Raw genomic sequence first — 9372 nt, 5'->3', positions numbered from 1 at the left:
GGAGGCACAATCTCCTCCTGTACCAGTCAGATCTGATTTGATGATACACTCACACAAAAAATAATAAAAAAATAAATAAAAAATAAAAATAGAAAACCCACTACTCTGTAAATGTTACTCAAAGAACAACAAAAAGACCACTAAAATGCGAGTCTGCATTTTTTGACACGTGAAAAATCAGCAATACCCACAAACTAGAAAAATGTGGGCACCAAAGGTTCAGGTATCATTTTTTAACTGGTTGTTGAATCAGAATCGCTATTGCTGTTCAGTACTGCTGAGTCAGAAATGACTCAGAGCTGACTCTCCAGAGGGTTTTCAGAGGCTGTAATTCACATGGAAGAAGATTACCCATTTTTTCCTGCAGAGCAGCTGGTGGATTCAAACTGCATGCCTTTGCAACTCCTTACCACTAAACCGTAAGAGCCTATTACTTACTTTTTAGGAACAGAACAGATGATAAAACTAGTGAAAGAGAAATGTTGTGAGGTCATGCTGTACCAGGGAGAAGCCACAGGAAGCTCAGGCTAGACTTCCCTGCTCTAAGTCTTTACTAATGACTGTGCACACTGCTTCTGGCAACCAGTTACAGTAAGGAGATCCTGCTCTCCTGGTGATCCTTCTCAGTGGGAGCCAAGTGATGACCAATAGCAAGGACAAGTGACAAGGCAGCCTGCAAGCAAGGAGGAGATCAGACACTACGGGGATGGGAGAGGAAGGTTGGGGAGACATTAGGAGAAGGAAAAGGCAAAGGAGGAGGGGTCAGGCACAAGCGAAGGCAGGTAAAAGAAGATAGGGAAGGAGGGGCTGCCATCTTTATGCAGTGTGGTCAGAGAGTTCTGTTTCGCCAGTAACACACACGAACAGCAGATGCTTTTCCAGGGAGGGAGTGAGGAGCTGGGCTGTTGAGGAAGCTTCCGAAAGTTCCCAAGCTATGCTATTCTCTGGAGTTCCTCAAGTACCCTGACTTGCTAAAGTCAGAACAGGGAACTGGAGAGGCGGAAGACATTACAATGGACGCTGACTGAGACAGAAGGTCCCTGAAGAACTCTCAGACCAGTGACCTCTAATCACAACGTAGAGATTGCAGGATCAAGAACAGTCCCAGTGGTTCATGCGCACACCACCCTGATGATTTAGCAAAGGAGATCATTCATAAAGAAAGCAAAAGATCATTACAAAGACAGGCAAGAAAGGTCAAAATGGATGTCGGAAGAGACTCAGAAAATTGCACTAGAACATAGAAAAACCAAAACAAAAGGAAATATATGGAAAGAGAAGAAATGAATAGAAGATTTCAAAGAGCAGCTCAAGAGGACAAAGCAAAGTATGTTGTAATGAAATATGCCAAGAGCTGGAGTCAGAAAATAAAAAGAGAAGAACTCACTATTTCTCAAGCTGAATGAACTGAAAAGCAAATTCAACCTTCAAGTTGCAACACCTAAAACATATTATGGGCAAAATCTTGAATGATGCAGGAAGCCATCAAAAGAAGATGGAAGGAATAGAGTCACTGTACCAAAAAGAAGTGGTTTACGAGGAACCATTTCAGAAATAGCACATTATCAAGAACAAATGGTAACGAAAGAAGTTCAAGCTGCACTGGAGGCACTGGCAAAAATTAAGGCCTCAGGAAATGAGGGAACATCAACTGAGATGCTTCAACAAACAGATGCCTCCTTGGACATACCAGGCTATGCCAAGATCTGGACCTGGCCGACTGACCAGAAAAGATCCGTATTTTTTCTCCTCTCAAAAGAAAAGATCCATCAGAATGAGGAAATCATCAAACTGTATAATTTATATCACACCCAAGTAAAATCTTGCTAAAGATTAGAAAACAGATGCCACAATACATTGATAGGGAACTTCCAGAAGTTCACGCTGCATTCAGAAGCAGCTGTGGCACGAGGGACATCACCATTTATGTCAGGTGGATTTTGGCTGAAAGCGCAGAGTATCAGAAAGATGTTATTTTTGTTTTATTAAGACATTCGACTGTGTGAATCTTAACTATGTCTACCACTAAGAATAGCAGGAATCCCAGAACACTAAGTTGTACTCATTTAAAACCTCTACACAGACCAATAAGCAGTTGTCCGAACAGAGCAAAGGAACACTGAATGGTTTAAATTCAAGAAATGTGACTGCCAGGGCATTTTCCATACCTATTCATTCTTATGCTGAGCAATTAATTCAAGAAGCAGGACTACAGGAAGAACGTGGCATGAAGATTGGAGGAGGACTCAGTTAACAACCACCTCCATTATGCAGATGACACAACCTTGTCTGCTGAAAATGGACAGGACTTGAAATATTTGCTGTAGATCAAAAACGACAGCCTTCAATAAGGGTATGTGTCAGGGGAAAAAAAGGGTATGTGTCAGAATCAAGAAAATAAAAATCCTTACCACTGGAGCAACAGGCAACATCACAACAGATAAAGAAAGTGTCAATGATTTCACCTTGCTTGGATCCACAATCAACATCCATGGTTGTTGTTATGTGCCATCGAGTCGCCTGCGACTCATCCACGGTAGCAGCAAATAAAAATTAGATGGTACATTGGGGAAATCTGTTATCAAGGATCTCTCCAAAGCTCTAAACACAAATATGTCAATTAGAATAGTAAGGTGCAAGGGAGCTCTGGTGGCTTAGTGGCAAGAAGCGGTGCTGCAATCCAGAAGGCCCACGGTTCAAATCCACCACATGCTCCACTGGAGTAGGAAGGGCAATCTCCTCCTGTGCCAGTCAGATCCAACTTGACAGTACACAAGGGGAGGGGAGGTGGGTGGGTGGAACCAAGCCATGGCTTATCAATTACTTTTTATGCATCTGAAGGTTGGACAATGAATAAGGATGACAGAAGAATCAATGCCTCTGAATTGTAGTGGTGGAAAAATGTGTTTTATGTATCACAAAAACCCTCAAAACAACCTGTTTTGAAGGAACTACAACCAGAATGTTCCTACAAGGCAAGTACAACGAAAATGCTTCTCACTCACTCTGGACATATTTTCAGAAGGAACAAGTCCTTGGAGAATGATATGCTGGGAAAAGTAGAGGGTCAGGCGGAGAGAGTAACACCTTTCATGAGATGTGAGATGGACTGACACAGTGATTACCTACAATGCCTTAGAGCATCAAAGAGATAAGGGTGGCAGAGAATAGAGCAAGGTTCAGCTCTGTTAATAGGTTTGCTATGAGTCACAGTAGACTTGACGGCATCTAACAACAACTATTAGGTCTGGTTTCCACAATACCACTGTAAGGGGTGGTGGCTGGGTTCTAGACAAGATTTGCTAAATTCTTGTCTATGAGCAGATATAGGCAAGACTTACTGGCAATCATGCTGCTCCTGTGCCTACTGATCTCTAGGTTTCTAGTACCACTTCCCCCCAATCTTTTTTGGAGCTAAATGAAGACAAAGATCTTCATACATGTATTAGTAAATAAAGTCACAATTACTTAACATTTACCTAATGTAGATTAAGGGCCCAGGTATGAGATCTTTTAATTTCACCCATTTTAAGTCTTTTATAATTAAGAACACACTACTCACGAAACATTTGAAATCTGTCTTTAAGATTCACTCAGTCTACATGGCAAGCATCTTCTTCCTCAGGTCAAGAGCTGGCATGACTAGTATTGGCTGTGTCCTTACCCTGGTACTGTCCCAGGACACTGGCATGAGTACACATTGTAGTTGAGGTTGAGGAAAGGATAAACCAGCCAAGTTTCCTGGGAAAGGCACCTATGAATTGAGTCTCTTGCCTGTTAACTTTAGTCAAGCAAAACAGGGTGTAATGGCCATCAGTGTCCCCAAAGTGAGAACATGGGCAGGAGAAATAAATTTCACATCCCTGGTAAGAAGCCTTCCAACTGTCCTACCACAGGGAATGTGAGCACCATGTTTTACTTTGCTGGGATAGTAAGCCAAGATTTCTGGGGGCTACTTTTAGGCAGGGCCTAGTGGGTAGCTCCACAGGTCATGTGAGCACCATGTTTTATTTTGCTGGCATAGTAAGCCAAGATTTTTAGTGGGCAGCTCTGCAGATCTTCACTTCCTCTGCTTGACCCAACCCAAGGCACAGACTAGTTATAAAACTGCTCCTGCGCTCATCTGAGGATGTATCGCTGCAGGGAGAACCCCATTACTCCAATAATGGCCATGGCCTAGGGACACAACAGTACGGTGGGACAGTAAGGGGGTGGAGGGTGGTTAATGTGAGCAGCAAGGAGAATGTGTGTAGAGAGTGGGAGCAGGCTGGAGAGTTTTTGGAGGGTGGTTAATGTGAGGAGACAAAAACCTGCGAAGAGCTCAAAAGTAGAGCAGTAATTGTGGGGATGAAGCCACAATGATTCAAGAACCCATCTTCAGGTGAGGGAAGGAGGCCCAGAAGAGGTAAGGTGGACAGTTTTGGCCCTCCAGAAACTCAATCACAATAGCCTATCTCTACATCTGTCTGTATAATATGACAGGTAGTCTCAAGGCAAAAACCATGCTCTTATTTAATAATTAATCAAAGGAATGATGAGGAATTAAAATGTCTCCCTCGAAACACATTTCCAACTACCTTGAGCTTTAAATTGAAGCACTTCACCTGAAGACTTACCACTAGGTCCACACAGTAACACCTACCTTTTTCTTGGAGTAAAGCATCAAGACTCTTGAGTGATGGGCCTTGCAGCCATACTACAATGACCTGTAGTGGAGTGCATGGTTGGGGTGGGGCGGGCACTGAGAACAATGAAATGCTCACCATACAAAGGGCAACAACCTGGCAAGATACTTTAGGAAACTGGCTGGACTATTCCAAAGGGGGGTCTCTGCCCTTAAGTCTCCAGATATGAGCCAGCTGAGAATGAACAGAAAGTGATTCAGACAGATTCTTTTTCTTCTTTGAGCTTATCGAAGATTGTTAAGAGGTCCTGAGAACCGGACACACAGTGGAGGTCATGGTAGAACTTAGTGCACACTGTGGACAGCAAAGATGTGATGGCCATCTTCCATTTCACACAAAGGCCAAGTGCTGTCTCTCAACAAGCAGATGGAGGAACCACAGCCTAATGACAATGACAACAGCTAATGTCTACTGGGGCTCAATCCTTGATTCCTATTATCAGCAAAACAGGTACAAACTCTTTGTGCAACAACCCACTGAAGAAGTCGTGCTACAGATGTCATTTCACACAGGTTATGGGAGCAGCGTGGAGCTTGTCCATTTGAATTCACTCAGTGGCATTAATGTTTCTGAGTGGACCTCTGTGCATACCAAAAACACTGGTGCTAATAAAAATAACATGGTATTTACATATAACCCACAGACATTTACTTGATATTTCCAGATTACTTATAATAACTGACACAGTACAATTGCTTTGCAAATGGTACATTTTAAGTCCCTCTTACCCTTTTCAGGATTGCTTTAACCATTTAGCTACTTCCCCTACCCCAATAAAAGAGCTCTGGTGGCCTAGTGGCAAGAAGCTGCACTGTAATCCCGAAGGCCATCGTTCGAGGCCACCAGCTGCTCCGCAGGAGAAGGATGGGCAATCTCCTCCGTGTCTCTGAAAACCCGCTGGAGGGTCTGCTATGGGTCGGTTCCGACTCTACGGTACACAACAACCCCCCCCCCCACTATTTTCGATCTATATTAGGTGAATCTATGCATGAAGATCACCTGGGGACCTCTTAAGAAACACCTGGGAGTCTTGTTACAAGGAAGACACCGATTCAGTTTATCTCTGGTTAACAATGGAAATTGCCCCCGGAGGTCCGAACAGGAATGAACTGCCAAAGTTCTCCTCCAAGTTGAATAAACTCTTTGCATCCCCAGGGACCCCTCACAAATCGATCACGGTCTCGAAAACCCTACAGAGCTAAGTTCCAACCTGTAATTTTGGCTTCACCATCACAATCGACTGAAGGGCAGTTAGGTTTGGGTTTCTGTTGGGGGAAAGAGACCCAAGCACGGTTTGAGAGTGCAGACCTGAACGAGGTGGTGGAGACGGGGCCCAGGAGACCTAGAAGTCACTCTTAGGGGCCCAGTGACTGTGTCCTTAACCCACCTCAAAAACCTCGAAACCCAAGCCAGCTTTTCTCCTTTTCTCATGACTCCCACCCCCACTCAGATCCTTTCCCGGGAAGCCTCGGAGTCCCTCCTGGCCAACGGTACAGTCTCCGCGGTGGAAGAGGTCAAAATCCTGGCTCTTCCCTTCCCTCAGCAAGAAAGAGGACCTCCCCGTGCCTCAGTTTCCCCAACAGTAAAAATGAGCGCCCGGCCGCCATTACTGCCCCACCCCCACCCCCCTCCGCGGGCGGCCGCCGCCCTGGACCAGGGTAGAATGAATGAACCGGGGAACGAACAAAGCACTCCGGGCGCGGCCCGCCGCCCATGCCTCCGAGGGCCTACAGCGGGAAGGCTGGGCCTAGTAGGCCGCAGTCGCCGCCCCGCCCGACTGCGGCTGCCGCCAGTCCAAGGGTCGAGCCAGCGGCGCCATCGCGGAGAACCGGCTCAGGGTCCGAACTGCCTGTCCTGTGGTCACCCTCCGACGACGCTCTCCAAGGCCTCACCCCGAGACCACCGCGCGCGGAGGAAGTCCGCTGCTGCTGCTGCCTCGAAGTCCTCACTCGCAGTCGCCGCCGCCGCCGTGAGGCGGAGACATGCAAATGAGTCAACGGTCTCCGCAGCGTCCAGCCGCGCAGGCGCAAGCCGCCATCGGACTGATTGCGCAGGCGCAAAAGGCCTCTAGCCCCCTTCTACACACGCGCAAACCGCCGCCTGCTCCATCTGCGTACACGAAAGAAGCCCGCCGCCGGGCCTTCGTGCGCAGGCGCAGTGCCCCTCTTTCAAAGCGGATGATCCGGAGCCGAAAAATTTCTTATTCTGGGGACTGTGGCCACGGCTGGCCACTGAAAAAGGCAGCAGAAAAGCCGTCGACATGCACTAGTCGACGTGCTTAGCTTTACCTGTTCACTCGAGAAGCAGTACCCGGAGCTTGAGGGGGCGAGGGATAGGCTCTTTGCACTTGCCCGCGTACGGCAGCCGGCAGGGGCCAGGCGCCGCCGTGACTACCGCCAGTTCCTCCTATTCCACACGTGGACCCACAAATCGGGTGAGAAGCTACAGATGTAGGGCCCCTGGCGTGCTGGGAGGCACGTGGGCGTCGCACAGTTGCTTTGGCAACTGGAGCAGGCCTCGGGGACTTGGTTTGGGGAAATGAAAGCATGTTACGGCCGCCGAGAGACAAAATCCTCCAGCTCGCTCGTCTCGGGTTTCTTTCTGTTCATTCATTCAGTTTCTTTGTAGTGCGTGTCCCGCCCCTCCCATGCATGGAGAGGGAAAGGTGGGAAACAGAATGAACTGGGGCCCCAGCTATCGTGGAAGATAAATTTCACGGGCAAGGGCGCTAAACAAGACAAATACGTGAGCAATGTCACTGTAAATAGAAATGGTAATATTAACTGCCATGGAGTCGACTTCTACTTAGGACAACTCGTTTAACATAGGACTGCCTCGAGTTTTCTTAGCTGTAACCTTTACACATACCAAGAACTTCTTTGCAGAGACCTGGTAGATTCAAATTGCTGGCATTAGGTTAGCAAGAACCATATTTTTTAATCACATTCAACGTTAGAGTGAGTGATAAGGAAATGAATACCTGGGAGGGTTAAGAAGAGGGTCGGGAGAAAGACATAGGAAGGTCAAAGTAAAAGTGGTAAGACGTTAGGTTTGTTAGGGAGGGTTGAGAAGCCATTGAGTGGTATGTGGAGAATATATGGTATTTCAAGGCTCCCTCTGGCTGCTGTTTGGAGAACAAGAAGCAAGGGCGTGGCAGTGAGTAAAGAGGTTGTTCTTGGGGAGAGATGGTGCCACATCTGCGTGGGTGTATTGTGAAGAGGCTTCAAGTTCCTTGACATGGGACAAGACTGCTTTCTTGTTTTCAATGTTCTGTTTTGTTATTGTTGAACATATTCCTAGAGGATCCCACATCAATTCAACACTTTATTTCTCTATGCATAATCCATTGACATATATACTTTCTTGTCATTTGAATGAAGGGTTGTAAACCTACTGGTTTTTCAATCATTCTTGAACATTTGTTTCATAAAATTAATTAAAATCACCACAGGTCCAGTCTTTTCAATCAATATTGTCTTTCCCTTTGTATATCTTCTTGTTGATTGCCATGGAGTTGAAAGGCCTGAGGCCTTTCTCTAACGGTTATTTATCAAAGTTCATGGAGTTTCCAGAGGTATGTGGTTTAGGAAGTGGATGCCACTCCTGCTTATCTTACCTTAGTAGATATTTATTATCTGTTGATTGATTTTTTTCCACTCTTCTCCCTCACCCATCTGCTTCCTGGTGACCATACTAGAATAATTTTTGTTTTGTTTTGTTTTGTTATTGTCTTATTTCACTCACCATAATGTCCTCTAGATTCATTTACATTAAGTGTGAATTAATTGCTTTTTAATGTTGTATAGTCAATATTTATGCATTCCACTTCTTTCTTAGCAATATCTAATTTTCCTGCATTCATTGTTCTCACATTCCATGTTCTAATCACTAGTGTCTGCTTACAACTGTTCCTCTTCCTTTGTATTTCCATACTTGAAAGTTCTACCTCAGTTGTCTTCTCTGTTAGGCTACGTATATTCTGTTATACTAAGGGTTTTCAGAGGCCTGCTGGAAAGAACCGCTGCAGAAGCTCAATATCAGCTGTGAACACTATGCCAGGAGCTGATTGTGGAATAGACCACCAACTACTCATATGCAAATTCAAACTGAAGCGAAGGAAAATGAAATGGAATCTATGGGAACCAACATATGACTTTGAGTTCATCCCACCTGAATTTCAGAACCATTTCAGGAACAGGTTTGAGGCCTTGAATGCTAATGAGTGAAGACCTATTGAGTTGTGGGAGGATGTCAAATGTATCATCCAGGAAGAGTGCAAACGGTCATTACGAAGACAGAAGACGGGGGGAAAAAAAAGAACAAAATAGATGTTAGAAGAAACTCTGAAGATTGGATTGCAGTTCAGAGAAGCCAAAGCACAAGGAAGAGTTCAAGATATTACAAAGCTGAATAGAAGATTTCAAAAGACAGCACGGGATGTTGTTGTTGTTGTTGTTATGTGTCGTCGAGTCGCCTACGACTCATAGCGAACCTATGTACAACAGCCCTAAACTCCGCTCTGTCCTGTGCCAATCGCACCGTCTCTGACACTCCCATCCCAGTGATCCCAGTCATAGAGGGCCTTCCTCTCGTGCGCTGTCCCTCCACCCTCCCAAGCATGATGTCCCTCTCCAAGGACCGGTCTCTCCTCACAACATGTCCAAAGTACGTTAGACAGAGCCTCAGA

At 45.7% G+C, this 9372-nt stretch overlaps 1 protein-coding gene across 1 annotated transcript in view; it reads right to left on the bottom strand.

Annotated features, from left to right (window-relative positions):
* Positions 1-4695, bottom strand: part of SUGP2 (SURP and G patch domain containing 2) — an 18115-nt gene extending 13420 nt beyond the window's left edge. The window contains 3 exon segments of the mRNA XM_006885868.1: positions 4578-4622; positions 4625-4665; positions 4667-4695. Of these exon segments, the coding sequence (XP_006885930.1) occupies positions 4578-4622; positions 4625-4665; positions 4667-4695 (115 nt within the window).
* Between the last annotated feature and the right edge of the window lie 4677 nt (positions 4696-9372).

The sequence above is a fragment of the Elephantulus edwardii genome, unplaced genomic scaffold, assembly GCF_000299155.1.
Source record: "Elephantulus edwardii isolate Elephantulus edwardi_28Jun2011 unplaced genomic scaffold, EleEdw1.0 scaffold00045, whole genome shotgun sequence".
Classification (NCBI taxonomy): domain Eukaryota; kingdom Metazoa; phylum Chordata; class Mammalia; order Macroscelidea; family Macroscelididae; genus Elephantulus; species Elephantulus edwardii.
Note: the sequence above shows the minus strand (reverse complement) of the source record. Positions and strands in the feature narration are given on the sequence as shown.